General features: G+C 38.9%; 1 protein-coding gene across 1 annotated transcript; it reads left to right on the top strand.

Annotated features, from left to right (window-relative positions):
* The first annotated feature begins 8,323 nt into the window (after positions 1-8,323).
* On the top strand, positions 8,324-22,669 carry LOC114648594 (dynein light chain Tctex-type 1-like). The gene is made up of 5 exons (XM_028797715.2): positions 8,324-8,439; positions 15,006-15,047; positions 16,212-16,335; positions 20,930-21,007; positions 22,350-22,669. The coding sequence occupies exons 1-5, from the start codon at positions 8,377-8,379 to the stop codon at positions 22,418-22,420; spliced, it is 378 nt and encodes a 125-aa protein (XP_028653548.1). The 5' UTR covers positions 8,324-8,376; the 3' UTR covers positions 22,421-22,669.
* The last annotated feature ends 1,969 nt before the right edge of the window (positions 22,670-24,638 follow it).

The raw sequence follows: 24,638 nt of genomic DNA, 5'->3' as shown, positions 1-24,638 counted from the left end.
TAATAATTTTCTAAATTGTGTAGTGAAACATGAGGGTGAGGTGAGGATGCAGATTATAATTCCCCATACCTTCTGGTGACAGGTCTGTGAATTAGCTCACACCCAGCTAACTAGGTGACCAGTTTTTTGGTCAGGAGTAAATGAGGAGGCTTTTATGCATCTTGTCCAAAATGTCAATTACTGTGCTCCTCTGATACCCATGTCACTCATTGATATTCCCTTTGAGTGTACGGAGTTGATATTGTAGGTCCCCCTAGTAATCCCTCAATGCACAGCCATAAATATATGCTCATGCTATTGATTTACACCACATGATACCCTGAGGCAATCTTCGTGAGATTTCCAAATTCCAAAAAAATCGCACAGGAACAGGTAGGAGTCTTTGCACAGTATGTCTTCCCTAAGGAAGTACTAAGAGACAAGGGAATGCCTGTCACCTCAGAAACGTGCAAAGAGGTTGACAGGTTACTACAAATCAAGCACTTGAAGCCCTCAGCATATCATCCTCAAACTGATGCTCTGGTAGAGTGGCTTAATCAGACACTCAAACAGATGCTACACAAGGCAGTGAGCGAGGATGGGACAAACTGGGATCAGCTACTCCCCCTCATTCTATTTTCATACTTGGAGGTTCTACAAGCCTCTACGGGGACCTCTCCTTTTGAGTTGTTATGATCGTGGTACAAAGTTCCGTGAATTCCATCCCAGAGATCATCTCATGTTGCTCATTTCCACATCCAATTCTAAATTATTGGCCCATGGGTAAGGGCCCTTACAAAATAGGCTATATGCACAGGGTAGTGCTGATGTACTTCCTTTCTCCACAGTGCAGCTGTGATTTTTGTTTAGTGGTGAGAATGCTCATGAAAAAGAAATTTAACTTTCAGCATACAGAGAGCTCTACAGCTGAACATTGTTGTGTACCTTTATGTTAAGCTTCCAGTATGTCAACAAGATACTTAGTTTTCATACATTTTCCTTTGATGCAGAAACCCAATCTAAAAGGACTGTTGTTATCCAGAGATAGAACTTTACAGTTGGTCAACAAACCAGAGTTTGTAGTAAGTATTTTTAAAAAAGAGGATTTTCACGTGCCACGGTCTGAGACGGCAGCAATTGTTGAAGAAGGAAGCGGTTCCTGTGTTGTTTGAGTGGAACAATTCCTCCATTCCACTTTCGAGACTGGGGTTTTGGGAGAGGAGAAAGCAACTGATGGAGGATGACACACCAGACGAGGAGGAGGAGAAGGATGATAAATCCTCCAGGACCACGACTATGCTTCGGCTCCAGATCCAGCAGATGTCTACCTGGCACCTGATGAAAACATGTCTTTCAGAAAGGAGATCCTCCTGCTGAGGATTGAGACCCTAACAATGACTCAATGGTTTGGCATTCACTGTTTTGCTGGCTCAGACAGAGACATTGGCTTTTTTACAAGGTAAGATGTATAGTAGCACCATTGCCAAGTAAGTGCTACAATGAATGGACTCTCTGCTCTTCTCATGGCTTTTTGAGGTAGCTTGCTATCCTTAAAAGGATTGCTTGCCTTTTGCTGGACTAGTAGGAAAAAGCATGTGCAACTGTGCAGAGTTGCCGTTTTTATTGGCGCTCCTGCTATTGATGATGTAATTCCAACTCATTATTTTGGTGACTCATCAATGGCTAATATAATTTGTCTAGGACAATTACAGTATTAAGTCTACATATATTCACCTGTCCCTGAATAAAGTTTAATGACTAATTATTGAAATTCTGTTTTTTTAAAGAAGCCTAATGTAGTCACATATTTGTCTCATGTAATGTAAGTTCATAGTAGATGCAAGTTTTAATACGAAGTTTAATAAGAAGTTTTTAATACGTCTCCTTTTTAGCTCCTGACAATACTTGAATAATGCAACTTACATCATTTACTGTAAGACTGAGCACGTCTTGAAGCGTTCAGGTGAAAAACTTCATAACTAGTCTGTTCTAATATCAGCGTCAGAAGTGCAGCAGCTGGCTGACATGGGATATGGAAGAGAGTGGGCATATATCCTATTAAGGAAAGAAAGGGATTGTTCAGTTATTTGGTGAAACAACCAAATTGCCAACCTCACAAAAGGACTGTTGAAACCGAGGAAGGATAGGGAACCCGACCCATACACCAGACAATCCCCTTTTTTCTTTGCACAAAAATGTGCTCTTAATTTCAAAACCAATTTAACAGTCAGTCAATGACGAGAGCTCAAAGAAGCCATCTTGTCGGTCCAGGAAGTGGTAGATGAAAAACCCAGAATGACCGCTCCAATTACACATGACATCATTACCGTGTCAGGAATAGTCATCCAAGAACGCCTGTACTGCCTCCATAAGGCAAAACATGCAGAAGTGGAGCTTGAAATCAAGTGAATGCTGGGTCTTGGTGTGACAGAGAAAAGTTTTAGTTCCTGGTCTAACCCCACCGTTTTGGTCCCTAAGCTAGATGGAAGTTGACGCTTCTGCAATGACTTACGTCAACTTAATCATGTCTCCCAGTTTGATGCTTATTCAATGCCATGCGTGAATGAGCTCCTTGAGCGGCACAATTCTTGACCACTCTTGAAATGACGAAAGGGTACTGGCAAATTCCTTTAATGGAATCCACTAGTACCCCTAGTGGGCACGGGCAGTATTGTGTCCTCTCGTTCGATTTGCATGGGGTCCCCACAACTTTCCAGTGTTTGGTGGACTGAGTGCTTTGGCCTCACAATTCCTACAGTGCCCCCTAACTTGGATGATGTCGTTATCTATTCTTGCACCTGGGAGGAACACGTACAGCCGGTCTTCAGAACAATTCCGTGTAAATTTTATTGTAGATTGCTTTGTCTCACATTCACAGCCTTGATGTTTGTGACAATCAACCCAATGGGCCTGGGCCCAAGTGCGAGAGGATTATGCCAGCTACAACCTGGGCATCACAGGCATTCTTTTGGCTATAAAGCTATTTAAGACTTAAAAACTCCCTAATTATTATCATATTATTTATATTATATAATTAAATTTATACCATATTATTTATTATTTATTTATATTATATTATTATATATTTATAATATATATATATATATATATATTATAAGTTTTCGATTCCCGGGTCCTCCCTGCGTGGAGTTTGTATGTTTTCCCCGTGTCTGCGTGGGTTTCCTCCGGGCGCTCCGGTTTCCTCCCACATTCCAAAGACATGCAGGTTAGGTGGATTGGCGATTCTAAATTGGCCCCAGTGTGTGCTTGGTGTGTGGGTGTGTTTGTGTGTGTCCTGCGGTGGGTTGGCACCCTGCCCAGGATTGGTCCCTGCCTTGTGCCCTGTGTTGGCTGGGATTGGCTCCAGCAGACCCCCGTGACCCTGTGTTCGGATTCAGCGGGTTGGAGAATGGATGGATGGCTGGATATTATAAGTTATGATTATTTCTGTTAGAGACTGGATTTTATTCATTTACTACCTGTATTAGTGGGCTTCGCCTGGAGTATTTTCCAAGTGAATGGGCCTCAATTATAAAGTTATTGGTTAATTGGATGCATCAGAAGTACTAGCTAACCAAATTAGTGTTTCTCTGTATACATTATTTCTATTTTTTTTCACTTGAGCTGCTTGCTATTGAACAGGCTACATGCAGTCCTTGGTGTTGTTGGTGTGAAACAGACTGCAGCCAAACATCTGTGATAAAATATCAGGCAACAGACCAAAAAAAGTTTGGGGATGGTCACCTCGTATACTGGAAAAACAGCAGAGCGAAGAAAACACGTTTTACAAAGCAGAGTTCACAACTGAACTGACTAACAGATTAAGACTGTTTTATAAATATGGTGGGTAGGAGGAAGAGGTGGAGTCAGGACAGCCAGAACAAGAACTGCTGTGACAGGAAGGGGAATTCTGGGTAGCGGAAATGAAGTCATCAGGGTTGGTTGGAAGTGATGTCAACAGTGGATAGATCAATGGTAATGTCATTAAGAGTCAGGGTCTTCGGCTGGGCTGAACAGGGATAAGAGGAGATAGGATCAGGTGAGAGCGCCAACTCTCGTTCTGGCTGACAAACAACATTATTTGAGCCTGTAAATTGTCCCCTATACATATGTGTGTGACACTTCATATTAAAGCAGTATTTGGTAATGTTACAAAGGTAAGTCAGTCCTGATTAAAAAAAAAATTTCTCGATTACCATCAAAGCCTAAAATTAGTACTCCCTCAGAATACAGTGGGTTTGAATACTGTAAATGTTCAGTGTGATTTGGCTCCATCAGTTAATTTGCTGTGCATTTTTTATTGATTGTTTAATTTTATTTTTATTTTCTTGTTATTTTTTTAACCTTAAAAAGCACTGATCATTGTTTGGTATTGCAAACTTAATGATGATATGCATTTGGACAACAGTGTTTGCTTTTTCTAAAAAAAGACTATGCACTGATGAAAAAATAATGCCACCAGTTTATCTCAGATTTCTTCAGTATATGCAGTTGTACATCTGGACCTTCCCCTGTTTTTCTATCTTGATTAGATCTAGTTTGCCTTCTTCTCTCAAGATAGTAATAGACACATTTGCATGAAATCTTTAGCTTATTGGCAATTTGTCACATGGTATAGCCTTCATTCTACAAAAAAAAAAATAGACTGAAATATTTCTTGAGTAAGCTCTTTCATTTTGGCCATTTTGTAACTCAGAACTGAACTTTAGCAATGCCAGTACCTTGTAACCCAAGTGAACAGAACAGCTGGTGTCAGCGGTGCTAATGCAATTACGAAGGTTTCTCTAATAACCAATTAGCATTTAAACATGAGTAATTAAGGATAAGCTAAGGGAGCTTACCATTTAAATGGTGAAAAAACTGCTGCTGAAAATGTGACTTTGCACCCATATGTGAATAATAAAATGAAAACTCCGTCATTTCATGTAGAAATAGCCATTATAAACACTAGTAAGGCCTTGGATGAATTTTAAAAGTCAATTTAATGGTATATTGATTTTTAACAAAAGGTATCAATTTCAGTCAATACATGTTAATTTTTAGGTGACCCTAAACATTTAAACAGTAAAGCATACACACCCTAATCAAAGGGTAAGCGTCTGTGTGTCTCTTTATGTGTTCGACTGTTTGCTATGTCTCTGTCATTGCAAAAGATGGCTGACCACAAACATTTTTAGTAATACTGTATAATGCATTGCATTTGTCATTCCAATAGATGACGCATCACAAACATTAACCCTGCTTTTATGAATCCCATACCAAATAAAATATAACAGAGACTAATGCATTGCATAGTCTACTGCAAATGTTAATGCTGGGGTCTTTAGTTTATTACTTCGATTTCAACCTGTCTTAGAGGTATAGCACAGCTAGTGAATATATACACTGTGTCCTCTGTAATGTTTGGGACAAAGACACATTTTTCCTTGATTTCCCCCTCTGCTCCAAAATGTATTCAAATACCCTTAAATTAAAGTCTGCAATGTGCACTTTAATCACATCTGAACTGTTTCATGGGTAATTTTTAACTGTGGAGCAGAGGAGTAAATCAAGAAAAAAAATGTTTCTTTGTTCCAAATATTATGGGGGGGCACAGTAAATAGTAGCAGCTGGATGGCTGCTCAGAGGGTTAGGTGGGTACAGAGACGAGATTGATAGCAGTGAGGCAAGCACTCTTCAGGGAAGACAAAAGAAGATGGGTGGAATCAGAGTGAAGTGAAAGATAAGCGAGAGCCTGTGTGGGGAATTAACTTCTTCTGAGGGAGTCATGGCATGAAGAAGTGTGAGACTCAGAGGTCACATTTGTAATGGTGGATAGGTTGATTTACCAGGCGTTTCCTGTGGCTGAAACAACAGGATGGTTTAACTTGGAGTTATTGTCTTGTTTGCTTGAAATAAAAACACCTGATTTGGGTTTCTCTAAGTTGATGTGTGTGTGTGGTGTTACTGTCATCACATCTAACATGTGGTGTTAGAAGTGGGATGCAGTCTGGACAGATGGCTGAACCAAGTACAAACAGAGGTCTGGCACAAGGGCCAGTGATGGTGACCCAAATGTATTTGTTTCCAGGCCAGGGAGTGGCCCACAGGATTTTGGCCATGCTTCAGAGGAAGGCTGCAATGACCCTGTCCGCCAGTTGTCCACAGATAAGGTACAGCTTGCTAGAGGAACTTCATTATAGCCATTCACTGGAGATGACTACTAAGCATACTGGTATCCTATGCCAGCAGTGAGGGAATCATACAGAAGTTTTGTGATGATGAGGAATCTGGTAACTGCGCATGTGCCACTAGGAGAAAAGCTGAAGGTAGGTTGGTTTGATAGTTTGAGATCCTGTAAAGTGTATAGGAAACGCTTCCATGTTATTGTCTGGATTGCAGGGAATATTGAGTTGATGTGGCTGTGGAATTCATTCAGCTGGTCGCTTTTTAATATGATGAATGTGTTATCGACATAGCGAATCTAAGGTGGCTCTAACTCAGTTCACACCTAAACTTTGACACAGTCGTCATATTAAAAAGCGACCAGCTGAATGAATTCCACAGCCACATCAACTTAATATTACCTACAATCCAGTTCACTATGGAAAGAGAAAAAAACCAACACATTGATTTCCTGGACATCTTCATTAAAAGAGGTAGTGACGCCACTTTGATTACGAGTGTTTATCGCATGGAATGTTATGCAGACATAATTTTACATTTTTCTAGCAATCACCCCTCATCTCATAAACGGAGTTGTGTTAAGACTGCTCAGAAGGGTTTACACCCATTGTAATACAAATGAAATGAAAAACAATGAAAGACGCTGTCTTTTTCATCTGTTCACTTTACATCAAATGGCTACTCTAAAACGTTAATCAAACAATTCTTACACAGTAGATGCCACAGACCTCAGCAAACAATCGACTCCAATCTGAAGACCCCCCATTCCACCTGGCACAGCCTTCCCTATCACAGTGGTGTATAAAAAAGTACAGCGCACATCCAGATTAGGCATCAAGAAAGCACATAAACAGGCAAACACTCTGCGTACAGTTCTTTTTAATGCCAGAAACAGGAAATCGGCAGAGAGACAAGGAATGCAGTATACAGTATACCACACAGCACAGGCCCAGCTGTATATTTGGGACAAACATCTAAACCACTTGCAACAAGTATACAAGAATATGGCAATGCTGTCAGAAGACAATCTGTGATATATGCACATACAAGTTCAACTGGACACACATTTAATTGGGACACGGTGCAAGTAAGATTCAAGGCTAATACTAAAAGTGTCAGAGAGCTTGTATGTACAAAATTTAACACCAGTGGCATGTGGAGTGAACAACTGAACAACAAGTGAGCAAGAATTGCTGAAAAATCTTAATGCTGGCCTTGATAGCAAGGTGTCAGAACACACGGTGCAGTGCAGCTTGCTGTGTATGGGGTTTTGCATGGCTGCAGACCAGTCAGAGTGCCCACGCTGACAGCCAAACGCACCTACGATGTGAGCATCAGAACTGGACCATCGTCCAATGGAAGAAGGTGGCCTGGTCTGATGAATCAAGTTTATTTTTAGATCATTGGACGGCCGGGTGTCTGTGTGTCGTTTACCTGAGAAAGAGATGGCAGCAGGATTCACGATGAGAAGAAGGCAAGCTGGCAGAGATAGTGTAATGCTCTGGGCAATGTTATGCTGGCATTCATGGGGATATTACTTTGACACATACCATCTGTCAAAACCAAGCACACCCCTTCTTGGCAACGGTACTCCTTGATGGCAGTGGCCTCTTTCAGCAGGACAATGCATCCTGCAACACTGCAAAAATCTTTCAGGAATGGTTTGAGGAACAGGTGTTAACTTGGTCTCCAAATTTCCCTGATCTCATTCCGATCAAGCATCTGTGAGATGTGCTGGAAAAATAAGTCCAATCCATGGAGGCCACAGCTCGCAACTTATGGGACTTAAAGGATCTGTTGCTGACATCTTGATATTAGATACCACAGGACACTTTCAGGGATCTTGTCGAGTCCAAGCTTAAACGGGTCAGTGTTGTTTTGGCATCACGAGGATAACTTACAAAATATTAGATAGGTGGTTTTAATGTTTTTTTTTTTTTTTAATCAAAGATTACTTTTTTATTAGAATGTCATGACGGAAATTTTTGCCCGTGTCAGGGCGAGTAAGGTGAAGATAACGTGAATATTTTGAGGGAAAAGAAATGCTTCTCTCTATATAGCGTAACTATCGTTTTATAGTGCTGTTCTGACAAACCTTTTGGCCTAAATGACATTCCATAGCCGGGAAAATGCCACCACATCCAGTCTTCTTATTGGTGGATTCCTTCAACGTGATCTCCAGACACACCTCCCACGAGATGGGTCTTTGTTAGCCGCTGTGAGGGCTCGCGCATGCGTGAGTTGACGGCTAGCTTAGTCGGAGACAGCATGGATGAGTTTCAGTCTGCTGAGGAGGTAAAGTATGTCAGAGACTACAGCTCAGTCGTGTCCGCAAGTAGTTTCAATAGTAATAAATTCGAAAATCTGTAAAGAAAGAAACGTGCGCTTTTTGAAGTTGTCTCTTTTGTACCTTTGAACAGTGCGATGCCTTACTTTGTTAACTCCGGGGTTCCATTAAGCGGATTTAAGTCATTAAGAAAGACGAGACGCCTGCTGCAGTAAAGTGGTGCGGTGACGAGGTCCAAAACGGTGTTTTTGGACGTTTACATTTGTACGAACGGGTTAATGTTTAAAAGTAGCAAGATGTATTTATTTTTGAAGGGTGTAAAAATTAAAGCACATTGGCATGCATGTTTAGCCTCCGTTATCTAAAATTCACCGACGGAATTCTGTCAATTGCTTTTGTTAAACCCCCTTGGAGAACGAGACATATTTTAAATTAAAATACACACGCAGAGTTGACTTTAGTAATAGATATTCATTATGTCATTTTACTTTTTACAAATAAGCTTGGAGAACTTCGAGTAAAAGTAGAGGTGCACGGTGGCGCACTCAGAGGAGGTGCCGCCCCTCAGATCCATTGTGCTGGATTCGGACCCCGTGGCGGCTCACTGTTCAAGTTGAGGGACTTGGCTGTCATTCGTTCTGTCGGCAAAAAAATAAATATCAAAGGGAGAGCGCAAATTAACAACAAAAATATTACAGGAAAACAGTAAATTGTATAGCTGTACAATAATGCACAGTATGTAGTGAGTGCAACATCAATGGTTTTTAATAAATCGAGTGTTAATTGATAGTAGCCAAGGGTGCGCTACCTATTTATGAGAACTGAGTGTGAGCAATTCTCATAAATAGGTTAGAGCACCCTTGGCTGCACATTTTTTCTTAAAAAAAAACAAAAAACTGATATTTTATTACAGATTACTGATACAGATTAATGATAAGCTTCATAGACTACAACTGGGCGTTTCTGCTTTTATTTTATTGAACAGATTGATAATCATAATGATGAAAAAATATTTTTCGATATAAAATTAAATTACAAAGTGAGAAATTTGTGGAATAATAGACTATAACATTGAAACAGCCTGTTATTGGAGAGAGTAGCATACCTAATTATGGCAGAATTTCCCCAAACCCTTCATTAGGATTTATACAGACCATCTTGTTATTCTGCCATACCTTTGTGACACTACCAACTTTGATATTATGGTTTAAGCAGTAAAAACAATATAACAACCAGTCACCTGGGTGTACCCCTAAGACGCCTTTCCTACATTGCAATGATTAGCACTTTCAAATATATTGGAGTTTTCGTATTGGTGTGAAAACAAACCAGGAATCCTTCATTTTGCCACTCTTTAAATGTCCCTGTGTAGTGAAGTATCTCTCTCTCTGTCTGGCATGTAACTGAATTTTCTTAAATCACATTTACCACGTACTGTATTTGTACATATTATAGATTATATTGTAAGGTGGTTAACCAACATTTTTATGTCTTTTTCCTTATATTAGGGCCTGTGGGTGTGCAAATATATATGTATAAAACCAACAGGGTGAGAGATCCTTAATCAGTCAGCATACACTTACCTTGTTAGTATGTCTGTTATTTTGACTGTTTTTCCTAATTATCATTAAACCTAACAATATTTAAAAAGATACTTGTAGACTGCAGTATTCCGCAGTGGTTGATAGTAGTGCTTTTGATTTAAATGGGAAAAGTGTGCAACGTTGTAAACATCCACTCATTTGTTGTGGAAAGTCTCTTAAATGGTAGTATTGTCAGTTAAACCTTTATCTGTAATAAGACACATTTTCCATTTTCCCATGCTGTGTAAGTGTATGTATGTGCCATTTGAGTACTGAAAATCTCCTCTGGCTCATTGTTATCAACTCCCTTAGCAGCAGTCTTTTTCACCTCCTATTGCTCGCGTGTAATAAACCTTTTTTTTTTTCTTTGAGCGCACATTTTGCATTTCATATTTTCACAAACTTGGCTGCCAGTTCATTAAAATTTACATCAAATTCAACATGATCGTCATAACTGACCATCTGAGCACATTCAAAAACTTGAGACAACTTATCATTCACATTTACCACTAATTCATTGATGTCTTCAAATGCCAATGTATAATCTGATTTTACAGAAAGTGTTTTCTCTTGCAAAAGGCAAGTTATGTGTAACACATGTAATGCGCTGTTCAAAGACGCAACACATTTATGTGCTTCATGGGTTCTTTTTAGGAGACTTTTCAGCTGTAGACAGTTTATCGGACCAGGTTGCTCTTTGTATTTCAGAAATCAATGTTATTACTTTACGTACCGCCTTCATGTGGCACTGAATAGGTTTAGAAACGTGATAACCAGTAAGCTGTCTTAATTGTTACCACCTATGTTTAAGGAAAATTCATTCATGGGGTGTCTCCAGGCAAGGACTCTGCAAGACTAGACTGAATGCAGAAGATTTCAATGTTTTATCACCACTAAGGCCTAACTGTTGGAAGGGGAGGAGGGTAATTTTATATAGAAGCGAGTAGTAATCAGACTGGGTCGTCTGTAAAGGACTGGTTTACTGTAAGGTCGAACACGTAAACTTTTGTTTACTTTGGCTTGGAAACGCATGAAACTGGTTGTTGTCTGCCTTGTCTTTTGCCATAGTACACATTTACTTTGGTTTTACAATACTTGTCACTAATGCAGGCTATATGTTGTGGTGTGCCATCAACAGGCATTTTCACTGATTAAGGTCAAGTACATGATCCAAAGACCGCTGGTAGCTTTAAAGCGGAAGTGTGGTGCTGTGGCTGGGAGGCATGAAAATCGGATGTTGGGAGGCATGAAAATCAGATGTTAGGGGGCATGTTTGGCCTTGCGGACACCACTGCATTGTAGTTCATCTGGCTTAAGCTTAATGTTTCGGGTAACGCTGTCCACAGCATCTGTAAATTGATTATGTGGTAAGTGTGTGTGTGTGTGTGTGTGTGTGTGTGTGTGTGTGTGTGTGTGTTAAATTGGTTGTTTGGAAGCTGCAAAGGAATGGTGAGCACTGTGGCCCAAATATAGTGTGTTTGTATTGACTTTATTTTATGAGCCTAAAAAAAATTATTTGAAACTGAATCACTTTTTGCAAAAAAAGTAAGTAAAGTGTTGTTTGGATTCAGTATGCTGCACATTAAAACTTTTCAACAAATCAAACCTAGCAGTTGTCTGCTGGTTAGTGATAGTTTAACAAATTAAACCAACAAGGATAACTAGATGTACAGTGGCATGCAAAAGTCTGGGCACCCTTGCTTAAAATGTCTGTTACTGTGAATAGTTAAGTGAGCAGAAGATGAACTGATCACCAAAAGACATAAAGTTAAAGATGACACATTTCTTTTTAGCATTTTATGAAAGATCAGCGTATTGTTTTTCAAGATGAAAGAAGTTGCAAGGTACCTTTGTCACTGTACAGTACAATGAAATATCATTTGGAGCAATTCTATAGATGCCTTGGATAAAAGTATATGAGTAGACAATAAACTAAGTAAACATTAAACTATGACAAGCACAGTTACTATTAATAATTCCAAATACACAGAGATTAAAGGTAAACATGTAAGCAGAAATAGATAAATAATACAGTAGATGAAGTCACGTTGAGTGTAATGGCCATGAGTTCCACGTGTCATGTATAAGTGTGTGACTGTGTGGTTGATGCGGAAGTTCAGTTCAATCAGTGGTGGTTCTGTATAGGAAGGGGCAGTGATCGCTGTACATTTAATAGACCGATTTCTTTGGGGTAAAAGCTGTTCTCCAGTCCTCCCTGTGTGGAGTTTGCATGTTCTCCCTGTGTCTGCGTGGGTTTCCTCCGGGTACTCTGGTTTCCTCCCACAGTCCAAAGACGTGCAAGTTAGGTGCATTGGCAATCCTAAATTGTCCCTAGTGTATGCTTTGGGTGTGTGTGCATGTGCGTGTGCATGTGTGTGTGTGCGTGTGCATGTGTGCGCCCTGCCCAGGGTTTGTTTCCTGCCTTGCGCCCTGTGTTGGCTGGGATTGGCTCCAGTAGACTCCTGTGACCCTGTAGTTAGGATATAGTGGGTTGGATAATGAATGGATGGATGTTTTCTTGGAATTGAGTGCAGTGTTGTTGTTCTGGCCCCAACTCTTCAGATGCTCAACCTCTTCTGTATAGGTTGCTTTGTCATTATTAGAGATCAGGACTATCACGGTGATGTTGTCTACAAACTTTATTATGTTAGTATCATGGGTAGATTTGCATTATGGATGAAGAGAAGTGCTTACCCATTTGCATGGTTTGGGGGGGGGGGGGTAAGTATGGGGTGGTTTTGAAAGTGGAGCTATAGTTGATGAACAGCATCCACACACAGCTGTCCTTCTGCTCAAGGTGAGACAGTATCCTCAGTTGACCTGTTTGTCCAGTAAGCAAACTGGTGGTCCAGGGAGGTGCGGATGTTGCTCTTAATGTGTCTGAAGGCAAGACGGTCAAAGCTCTTCATAACAATAGGGTCAGCTGTTCTTCTTGTGGGACAAAATACTCAGTCTCAGTTTGTCAAACTTGTTGACTGTAGACTGGTGTTTGCGAAAACCGCTGGGTACAGCTGGCATGTTCATGGAGTTCTTTAGTCTAGCACAGTGTTTCCGACCCACTGTGGCTGTAGGTTTTTGTTCCAACCAGATTCACAATTGGTGATAATAATCAGTAACAACTGATCTCATTTAATTAGCTGGTCTTTTTTTTACTTTTCTCTTATTCTGCATTCAGAAAAACACAACAGTATGGTTTTTACATTTATAAGTCTATAAATGCGTAACTCTCTCGTTTTCCTTTATTTTCCCCTTTTCCTGTGTAGTTTGCTCCCTTCATTTAACCATAATAGTGACAATTAACAACCAGCACAGCAGACACCCAGGATGATGAAAGCAGCAACTTCATTTTCATACCTGCTAATTAGTAAATAATCAATTAAATAACTAAAACAACTGGAAAAGCAGAATGGTGGAAAATACTGTAAACGACTTAAAAAACTACATATTCCCCATATAAATGCTTATTACATTTTAATAAAAATCTACCAAACTTAGTTGGTAATTTCTACATTGACTCCAAAACACAGAAAATGGGAAATAATGACTCCCTTAATTAGGCTAAGAGTCCAATGAAAAATGGAAGTTGGTTGGAACAAAAACTTTCAGCCACAGTGGGTCCCCAGGACCGAGTTTGGGAAACACTGGTCTAGCATGTATGCCAGTTCTCTTCAGAAGAAGAAAACCTTTCCCAGCATCTTAGCTTTAATATTCAGTGTCGGAAGTTTGCAGATGGACACATAAACAAGCCTGATGCATTTTGGAAACAATACCTGTGGACTAATGAAGTCGGAATAGAACTCTTTGGCCACAATGTGCAAAGGTATGTTTGAAGAAAAAAAGGGTGCTGAATTCAGGAAAAGAACATCTCTCCAACTATTAAGCATGAGGTGGATCGATCATGCTTTGGGCTTGTGTTGCAGCCAGTGGCACAGGGAGCATGTCATTGTAGTGACGAGAATGGATTCAATAAATACAAGCAAATTATGGAAGCAAACATCACACTGTATTTAAAAAAAGTTGAAGTTAAAGAGAGTGTGAGTCCTCCAACCAGAAAATGATCCAAAACACACCTCAAAATCTACAATGGAATACCTTAAGATGTGCAAGCTGACGGTTTTGCCATGGCCCTCACAGCCTCCCGACCTAAATATCATTGAAAATCTGTCGATCTCAAAAGATCAATGTATGCAAGACAGCCCAAGAATCTTGCAGAATTAGAAAACATTTGCAAGGACAAACGTTTGGGAGGAAATGCCCAAAGTAAGAGCTGAAAGACTCTTGGCTGGTTACAAACAGCATTTACAAGCTGTGATTCTTGTCAAAGGGGGCCCTTTATTTTTGGTAATTTGTACCTGTGAATGATGGAAATAAAAATGTAATCTTACTTAAAATATTAAAGAAATGTGTCATCTTTAACTTACTATCACTTAACTATGCACAGTAACAGACATTTTAAGGTATGGTGCTGAAACTTGCATACCACTGTAGTTGTAACAATTAGTTGTAGTCTTGTACCTATAGTCACTGTCACGGCAAATCCAAGATCACAGACTATAATGGCTTTCAAGAGCACCTCTGAGACTTCCATTTAACTTGTCCAGTCAATCTTGTTCACTCAGTTCCTCATCCCAAGTGCCTTTTTCTACTTTTAATTAGTTTCAAACTCTTATATTATGCAGATGCACTTACTCAGTTTGACAGTAATATTTAAATACAATGGAATATGACAACCAGGTAGGGCCCTTTATAATTTGAATCAAGTTATAGTGGTTACATTTGACCACAAAACTGCAGTTTTTGTGGTTGTCATTGTTTTTTTAATAAATCACAGATGGAGAGCAAATGACTTGTCTTACTAAACAGAGTGTTCCTTTTACAATAAGGAATAGTATAATGTCTTACTGTAAAATGCTTCTTGAACCTGTTTGTCTGCTTAATAGAGTAAAACGTTCTCATTTTTGAATTTTAAAGTGTATGTTTGTTTATTTTAGACAACCTTTGTAGTTGAAGAAGTGACTGCTATTATTAAAGAGGTAAGAATTAAAGCTGACTAATAGTGCAGGTGTTTGCTTAGCATTTTGTGTACTAATGCAAGTTTCATTTTTCTTAACACAACTATAAATACAGTTTTGGTTCTATCACAAAGGTAATTTCTTCATTGGGTTTTGATCATTTAACAACATATAAAAGCTAATGACTCTTGTTGACTATTTTTAAAAATTTATTTAGCAAATAAGTTTAGGTGTAGAAGAACTATTTGGCTACTGTATGTCAACTGAGTGTTTTGTAAAAATGAGCTTCAGAAAACTAATTTTAATTACTGGATAATAGGTTTCCTTTTTGTGACAGCTAAAATATTTTTTTTTCTGTTAACATTGTCATGTTAAAGGACAAGCACTCACAAAATATACATACACATTAAAATATTAAACAAGTAGCATCTATTTTAACTTAAGAAGTAAAGGCTTTGTAAAATAAGTTGTCAGGGATCAATCTTATAATGAAGTACTATGTTTTTAGCAATAGCATCCAGGTAGGTGTTGTCCAAGCATTTTTTAACCTGTATTTTTTACTATACAATCATGTTGTCTAAAAAATAGTGTCCCACTATACTAAACAGGTGTTCCTTAGGGAAAGCTGTTTGCTCCTAGTTTATAGTAGTAAGCTGACTGTCATAAATTTGCCTGAATTATATCCCAGTGTACTAATAATGTCACCAGTCCAGACTAATTGCTGTACTTATGTTGATTTTATCGTTATGAAACTATATCCACATCTCATGTGAACAAAAAAAAAAAAAAAATAGAATTTTTTCTTTTTTGTAACCCCTTTTGATTTCACAAAATTTTCCCCATGATGCTCATGTGGTTGTATTTAATTGTTTTGAAAGAGTTTCAGTAAGCAGCCTGGATGGAGACATCTCTAGCAGTCTGTGTACCAACAGCTAACTCCTTTTCTGCATTCTGCATAAGAAAGATAGTCCTTAAAATTTATAGGAAATTAATAGAAGGACAGGGTTATAACATTTATTCAGGGATCATGTACCAAATTTGCTTTTCACTGAACTTATGGATCTCCTGGGATTAATAAATATTCATTAATGAAGATTTTAGAAAATTTTAAGAAGTCTGGATTATGTTTATTACCATAGGGAAACAAAAATGTCATTCTTGGTGTTTCTTTTCTCCCTCCAAAAGTGTATTGAAAATGCAATCGGAGGAAATTCCTACCAGCATAGCCGGGTTAACCAGTGGACCTCTGGTGTAGTAGAGCAGTGTTTGAGTCACCTGACGAGGCTAAACAAACCCTTCAAATATATTGGTAGGTTTTCAGAAATTAAAATTATTATATGTGTATAATTTGAATTGTTTTATTGCTTTACTGTGATTACTTTATTACTGTTTACAGTAAATGTGAGTTCTGTGTATATTTTTGGTAATTTAACTTTTTTGACATTGCCATCATTATGAATCTGTGCTGCAGGTTAATACTTTGTCTGTGCTACCCAACCAAAGAGACGCACCGTAGGCAGCTTTATTAATTAACTATGCCATAGCTCAGCCTTATTATTTCTTGTAAAAATTGTGTATTACATCATTTGCTTTAAACTTTTTAGGACATATAAATAAAAAGAGCAACCGAGTCCTCTAAAACAATGGTTTTCAAACTGTGAACTAGGCTACACATGAGGGCTGTGGAAGTCTATGGCTCAGATTTATAAAACTTGTGTACACACAAAAAGAAGCTTGAAATGTGTGTATGCAAATTTCCATACAGAAGTCGGGGATTTGTAAAAGAGAACTTGTGTACTGTATATTAATGGCAACTCTGGTCCATTTGTGTGCAACATTTCGGACAAAGTGGGAAATATAGCCAAGCCAGCTAAATGGTAACTCATGCATGTAATAATTCATAACATGTATTACTGAGCCCTTATAATGATGTGCATTGATGTTGAAACATTAAACCTCAGAAGTAAGGAACGTGACACACATGCGCTATTGTAGTTTCCTTTTAAGAGGAGCAATGTTGTGTATTTGCACCTAAGTTTTTGTTTTTTCCTCCATTTATGTAACCTACTTCTTGTCACTTGTCAGGATTAGAAACCAAAGTGCGGTAAAAGCACAGGAGTGGTTTACGCTCTGCATAGAGAAGGCTCTAAACTTCATGCGTACAGTGGATTCATAGCCTAATGGTTTGACACAACATGGCTTGTTTGGTGCACACTGTTGAGAAATCTGCTCCAGTTTTCTTAGGTCTGTGCTTAGTGGCTTAACAGATATTGTTAGAAACTAGTAATATGTAAAAGTAGAAAAGTGACATGCGACTTATATTATATTTCCATTGTTTGGTTTTAATTTAAAAAGCATCACTAGCCTCTCCCTGATACTGCACTGTAATAAAAGGCATACTTATTTAATCTTCTATTTAAAAAAAAAATGCAAAGTTGACTCACTCACTGACACATCAACAAAAAAACACTATTTCCTGTTTAGCTAAAAAGCTGAAATTTGGCAGGATGGTACATCCCAAGCGATAGGTAAACGCTAAGAAAGGACATTTAGATATATCAGTACCTAGGGGTGTAAAAAACAATAAAAACATAATAGAAAAACAAATTACCACAAAATCTTAGAACAGGGGTGGGCAGATTCAGTCCTGGAGGGCCGCAGTGGCTGCAGGTTTTTGTTCCAACCCAGTTGCTTAATTAAAAAACAATACTTGTCAATCATTTAATTTAATGGCTTGCTAGTGCTTTAATTCGGCCATGTCAAGCCATTCTCATATCCTAGATTTTGTTTCCTTTCTAAGGATATCATCCAAATGATTTGAAGTCTAAAATAAATGAGTAATTCTCAGTTCTTCACTTTTTTCTCTTCACTTTCCTTCCAAGTACTTAATTTAAACCTAATAGTGCATGATAAATACACACAGAGGTGTAAATGAAAACAAGCTAAATGGTGAAATGCTGGTTTCTTTTGTCATTTGCATCTTATTGCTAATAAGGAGCAATTAAAAACCAAGACTACAGCTGTTTAAGACTAAACTAAGTAATAAGGGTTCAACATCTTAACGAGCGAGACAACTAAAGTGAAGCAGAAGTGTTACTTGAGCAATAAGAGCTTCTTATTAAGCAATTGGGTTGGAACAAAAACCTGCAGCCACTGCGGCCCTCCAGGACTGAATCTGCCCACCCCTGTCTTAGAAGTACCTTGATGGATTTGGTTGAAATTTGGTGATGTTGTAGAAAAAGAAATAGCCGACATGTATGTTTTATTTGGTAATGTTTGTAATTAATTGTGCTCAAACACATAGGACATTGAAACATATTGTGTCCCCTGTTTTGCCCCAACGATCACAACTGTGCCAATTTATGCAAATGAAGGCCACCTGCAGAAGTCCTGTGAAAGGTAGAAGGGTCAGGAAAGTGCTTGCCAGTTGCCGTGAGTGTAGTCCATTAATTTTGCACTACTGGTCCTGTAAGAAACATACTGTATTTCAGTGGCCGCAAAGTTTAAATAAATAATAAAAGCGTCACGTCACCACTGCCACCAGCTGCTGTTCTGTTATTTATTTATTTTTATTTTTTTTTAAACTCAAACATTTTCGGGTAGCAATGTAATTGTCTTGCTGGATTGCAACGTTTATTCTAGAGTAGATTGTCTTAGCCTTTATGACCTTGGGACCCATTTTTACCATTTTAAGATTCACAAACAGCATTTGAAAACTGGAGAGTAGGGGTGGGCATGATTAAAAGGGTGGGGCCTGGGGGGGTCCCCTTGATGAAACAAGCACAGTTAGAAATAAGGAAAAAATGTTTTGCAGTGTTACCTGTTGCTTCGGTGGACCACGAGTATGTAGCATGTGACAGTAAATCTGAAATAAATGAATTACACTGCATTTTTTATCAGTACATAACCTTGTGTCTCTGAAAAAGCCAACACTGTTGTCCATTTGCATGTCATCATTAAGTCTGCAATACCGATCAACAATCCGCGTTAAGCACTTTTTGAAGGAAAAAAGAAGGTGGGAAAATAGACGCAGCAAATTAACTGATGGAGCCGAACCTCAATTGAAAAGAATGAATGATGATTTCTTTCTATAGCTAATGGAGATGCTGTTTTTCAGAATGTCATAAAAAAGCTTTTGAGTGAGTATATGTAAATATATATATATATATATATATATATATATATATATATATATATATATATTTTCACGGCATTCGAAGTCTGTGTCACAATCTGATAGTGTGGGTGGTTACCTACCAGGTAACGCTTTGTGGTTGGCCAGCAATCTGCTAACATCTGCCACGGTGCCCTCAGTTTGTGAAGAGCAGATCATAGAATGGTTGAAATAGTTTTACTGTCAAATAAATGCAAAGAGTACACGACACGTGTTTCGCCCTCATTCTGGGCTCATCAGGTGTACACACTCCACTGCACTCCCTCTCAGGAATCGAACCTCGGACGTCAGCGTCAGAGGCGATGCCCCTAACGTTGCGCCACGGCGTGTGGTTCGTTTATTTGACAGCATGTAGATCGGGGTAATTACATTCACGGCATTCGAAGTCTGTGTCACAATCTGATAGTGTGGGTGGTTACCTACCAGGTAACGCTTTGTGGTTGGCCAGCAATCTGCTAACATCCGCCACGGTGCCCTCAGTTTGTGAAGAGCAGATCATAGAATGGTTGAAATAGTTTTACTGTCAAATAAATGCAAAGAGTACACGACACGTGTTTCGCCCTCATTCTGGGCTCATCAGGTGTACACACTCCACTGCACTCCCTCTCGGGAATCGAACCTCGGACGTCAGCGTCAGAGGCGATGCCCCTAACATTGCGCCACGGCGTGTGGTTCGTTTATTTGACAGCATGTAGATCGGGGTAATTACATTCACGGCATTCAAAGTCTGTGTCACAATCTGATAGTGTGGCTGTCAAATAAACGAACCACACGCCGTGGCTTGCTTATCCAGAGCAGGGTCACGGGGAAGCTGGAGCCTATCAAACAAACAACGGATGTAAGACCGGAACAATCTTTGGAAAGGGTGTTCACCCAGCCCATCACAGGGTGAACACACACACACACACAGGTCAATTTAGCAATACCTCTTCACCTGTCCTGCATATGTCTTTGGAAAACCCACACAGACACGTGAATTCAGGGAGAACCCAGAGCTTGAACCCCAGTCTTCTTTTTGTGAGGCAGCAGTGCTGCCCATAATTGTACTACTAGTGTGTAAATCTGATTACTCTGCAGTGTAAAATGCAAGTGTTTATGATTGGTGCACAATGAATTTAAATTTGGCCAACTTGTTTCAGTTTGACCAATTTTATTTCACTGAAAATACATAAAAAAGAAGTCCTAAGTAAAGAAGCATTGGTGTATCCTAAGAATTAGTAGTGTAGGTTGTCTTTGGAAGAATTAATCTACTTTGTGAAACAATTTGAGAAGTGAATGCTTAGGAAGTGCATTCAAGATTTTGCCATTCATGAAAGTAAAACATCATGAAGTGTATTCTTGTTGATCACATTTCTCTGGGAAGGCAAAACACACACAGTGGGGGCATCTGAAACCCTGCTGTAAAGTGCAGAAAAAAAAATACCAAATGCAAAAGAAGCTGCAATGAGAGTTCAGGAAAAGGTGAGTAGCAGGCTCTGGGAAACGAGGTTCGCTGCAGGAGTGTGAGGCCTAGCCTGTAGCAGGTACACTCTAGTATTGCGTTTTAATACGTATATTGTAATTGTGCCTTATACTGAAATAATGTCTTTCACGTGTGCCAATTACCTACAGTATACCACTTGCCAACCTTTGAAATTGTATGAGATGTCTTTATCTTTGCTTGGCATACCATGCAGCAGACTTGTTTTAGTGTTGTAGATACTAAAGTATATTACTTGTATTTCTACAGTAACCTGCATCATCATGCAAAAGAATGGAGCAGGACTTCAGACTGCCAGTTCTTGTTTCTGGGACAACACTACTGATGGTTTGTAACGTTTATATTAAGTACCTTTTTTTAAATGGTGTATCTGTGCAGTGAACACCGCCTTTGTGGTTTGTTTGTGGATACATGTGTGTGTTTTAGCGTTTACTGTTTTCTCTTAAGTATTCATGATGTACGGTGGATGTATGAAATTGTAGCCTGGCCGTACTCTCCCTGTATGCTATCCTCAGGAATAAATTAAAGTTTTGTTAAAATTTGGCTAATGAAATAGATGCAACTTGTGTCTGTCCTCTCCCTCAAAATATTATGATGAACATTATTGTGCTTTATTTTAATGCATCATGCTTACAATTAAAAATGGTCTCTGAGAGGTGGGACACATTCAAAATTGGCATATTCTGCAAACCCTTGGATATCTATCTTCAAATGGAAGAGAGGTGGTCCGCCAGCTTAACGAGACCAACAGCCAAGACAGCCTCATTGGTCCTGTGGTGGCAGGGAGCACTTGGCTGTGCCCAGAAGAGAAATGGAAGCAATACAAAATTAACCTGTATTTTTTATTTTTTTTTACATAACTGTTACAATTATTTTCCATATGATAATAATAATATAGCCTCATTGAAATTTCTGCATTTGCTTAATGTAAAGTCTGAAATTAAGGTAAAATCATGTGGGACTGTTTTCACTTTTAAAAAAGGCTTGTGTCTTAACAACAAAACTAAGGAATAATGGATCATTTTTAGGACAGATACTGTACTTAAAACTTGCAGTGCTTTGGTTGCACAAGTGTGCCCACACTTCAGCTAGGTGCCTTTTCTTTGACAGCAGTAAGTCTGCTTGGGTGGGCTCCGTCATCTTGGCACACCATACCATCACAGCAGCTGATAAATATGCCCTGGTAGCTATGGTGATTGCTGTGGCACAAGGTGTACTCGATTCAGTACAATAAGGGCACATGGAAATTGGAAAAGTGCTGTGGTAAAACTTTAGAAATTCGGCTATTAAATGTTTAATGCGGATTTGCACCGAGCCCAATAACACTTTTGTGTGGGAATTCACTGGAAATGTTTCAGAGAAAACTAGTACCTACAATCGCAGATTGTCAAATCGTTAATTTTCAGAATATTGTACTGCATTAGAGTTTCTGTCTTCTACTAAAAATGACTACAGTGTTTTTATTTTTAATTATTTAATGTAGCTTCCTGTAAGTGACATTTTGCTCAACCACTAATCTGAGTTTAGGTAGAAATGCTAAATTGATATCAGTCAGTTAAAGACATCCTGAGCCTGTGATATTTTCACATAATCCATCAGTATTATGAGCTCCGTTTTATGACCTCGTCCCGCTTTGTAATAAATGGTTTGATTTTTCTTTTTATTGCAGGAAGCTGCACAGTGAGATGGGAGAACAAATCTATGTACTGCATTGTCAGTGTTTTTGGACTAGCGATATAATTGCAAATACAAAGATGACCTCAAGTCTGTGAGTTTGTGTTCAGGCTCATTGCCATTTGTTTGTTTTAATTTTTTTTTAAAGTTGTTCTTCTGCCATAGCCATTTTTATTTTAGGAGAACACTAATTTCCAAATGCACTAATGTACTGAAGATGACGCAACAGAGTACATTTCATTTTGTGTTGTTTACTTGTGTGTAAAATATTTGCTAAATACTTATCACTTTGTTTATTAAATTATGTTTGCAGCTGTTGTGTTTTTATTTTTTGAGAAAATGAGACATTTGATTATTCAAACATTCTGCGCCTTTTCTCCATTTAATATGTACAGGGTTCAGCTTCTACCATTTTGTCTTATACGCACACTGCTTTTCATACTTGGCATACATTTCTGACTGCCATTTCACACTTCTCTCAAAATATTTGACGAAAGCATGAGTCTGCTGCAAAATAGTTTTGATCTTGCTCTTATAAAACGAAATCCATGACATTATAATTATCTGACCTATCTGAATGCACACTAATAAGCCACACAACACGTTTCAAACTGCAGGAGTAGCATCAAATGAAAAAACGGGCTGGAGCGAAGGTCTGCAGGAAGTGATCCTAGCGCTGGTGGACTGTATCAGTGGCAGGGTGTGCCAGCAACTGTCTGCATTACTATGGATCTGGTCAGAGCAGATCTCAATTGTGATTCTATCAAAAAGGAAAAAGACAAGTGGCATTTGGAGACCAGGGTCACACAGTACGTCAGTGGTGTCGTGACATACGGTGTCTGCTGGGTAGTGTTTATTGTGTAATTGTTACCCCATCTAACGCAAAGTTTAACTCATAGTAAAGTGGAATGTCTAATCTCTTTGTACAGCAGAGTATCAAGTCAGTTAAATGGCCGAAGAGAGCGAGTTGGCCATTTTAGAAGGTCAGCAAGGCAGACAGACTGGTTTTGATATGACAGCACTTTGTTTTAAATGAATAGAAATGGAAGCCATCCTGCTATTTGGATCCATTAAGTCATGTCTTGGACAAGCTCACTGCCTCAGTGATGAAGTATTCCCAATACAGCCTGCTTACAAAATAGGCAAATGTCTTCTAGAATGCAGCCCTTTGCCCTTCTCTGAATTCCTGACACAAGTGTTTGGAAATAGCAGGGGCCTTTATGTATAAAACCTTGCTTTGTTTCCATACAAAAATTAAAATGTATAAATTATACACTTTGGCCAACCTAGTACAGTGACTTGGTGTGGTGGGATTCAAAATGTTTTTACTTCATTACTTGTTTTTTTTTTTTTTTTTTTTAAAGGCCATCAATGTTTATAGGGGAGCAGTTTTCCACAGCGATCAATACAAATAAGATGTTACCTCCTGTGTGATGGTTTGAACAAATTTTTTGCCCATTTTTAATATTCTAAACCTGGAACCTCCCCAGAATTGGTAGTGGCTGACTTGCTGGGTTATCCTTTGTCTTTATGATGGGCGCAGCACAGCTAACCCTGGTACGTAAACACACGTTTAGTTTCTGTGTATCACATCCCATGGTGCAGTTCCCTGTGACATAGCCATAATAGCATTAACAGCTACCTTCAGACCACCTGCCAAAACCATAAGCACTATAATTTCAGATGAATGTGACCACAACCCACTCACCTCATTCAGATTTCATACGAGATAATGGCTTCCATCACAGAAGTCTCTCCCTCTATCACCTTCACTTGGGTTCAATTCAGAATGACATTTGTGGGATGCTGTAGAAAAGTCAGAATACCTGGACCAACCCCAAAAGATTGGCAAAGAATGGGAGTAGTAGTAGTAGTAAGTCCCAAGGTAAAGGATGTCTTGAACATTGACCAGTTCTGACAAATCAATCTCTTGAATGTTGAAGGTAAGATATTCTTTAGCATTGTTGCTCAAAGGATAACAACCTACCTGAAACAGAGCAATTTCATTGACACATTGGTACAGAAAGCTGGTATACCAGGCTTCTCAGGATGCTTAGAACACACAACCATCATATTACAGCAACTTCAGTACAGCCAAGAACGGAAGAAAGATCTACATGTCATATTCCTGGATCTAGCCAATGCTTTTTGGGTCATTCCCCCATTTTCTCCTCTAGGCAGCCTTCAATTTCTTTCATGTGCCAAAGACCATCACAAACTTGCAATTCTGTATTACAACCACAGAGTACACAACATCATAGCACTGGAAGTAGGAATAATAGCA

This window comes from Erpetoichthys calabaricus, chromosome 3, assembly GCF_900747795.2.
Source record: "Erpetoichthys calabaricus chromosome 3, fErpCal1.3, whole genome shotgun sequence".
NCBI classification, from domain to species: domain Eukaryota; kingdom Metazoa; phylum Chordata; class Cladistia; order Polypteriformes; family Polypteridae; genus Erpetoichthys; species Erpetoichthys calabaricus.
The sequence above is the reverse complement of the archived record's forward strand: the minus strand, read 5'-3'. Positions and strand labels throughout refer to the sequence as shown.

What these genes read in the sequence shown, in the direction of transcription:
- LOC114648594 (XM_028797715.2), top strand. Translation starts at nt 8,377, where the DNA reads ATGCGTGAGTTGACGGCTAGCTTAGTCGGAGACAGCATGGATGAGTTT. An exon ending in TGACTGCTATTATTAAAGAG is followed by an intron (nt 15,048 to 16,211) that starts GTAAGAATTAAA and finishes TCCCTCCAAAAG; the next exon opens with TGTATTGAAAATGCAATCGG. An exon ending in CTGGGACAACACTACTGATG is followed by an intron (nt 21,008 to 22,349) that starts GTTTGTAACGTT and finishes TTTTTATTGCAG; the next exon opens with GAAGCTGCACAGTGAGATGG.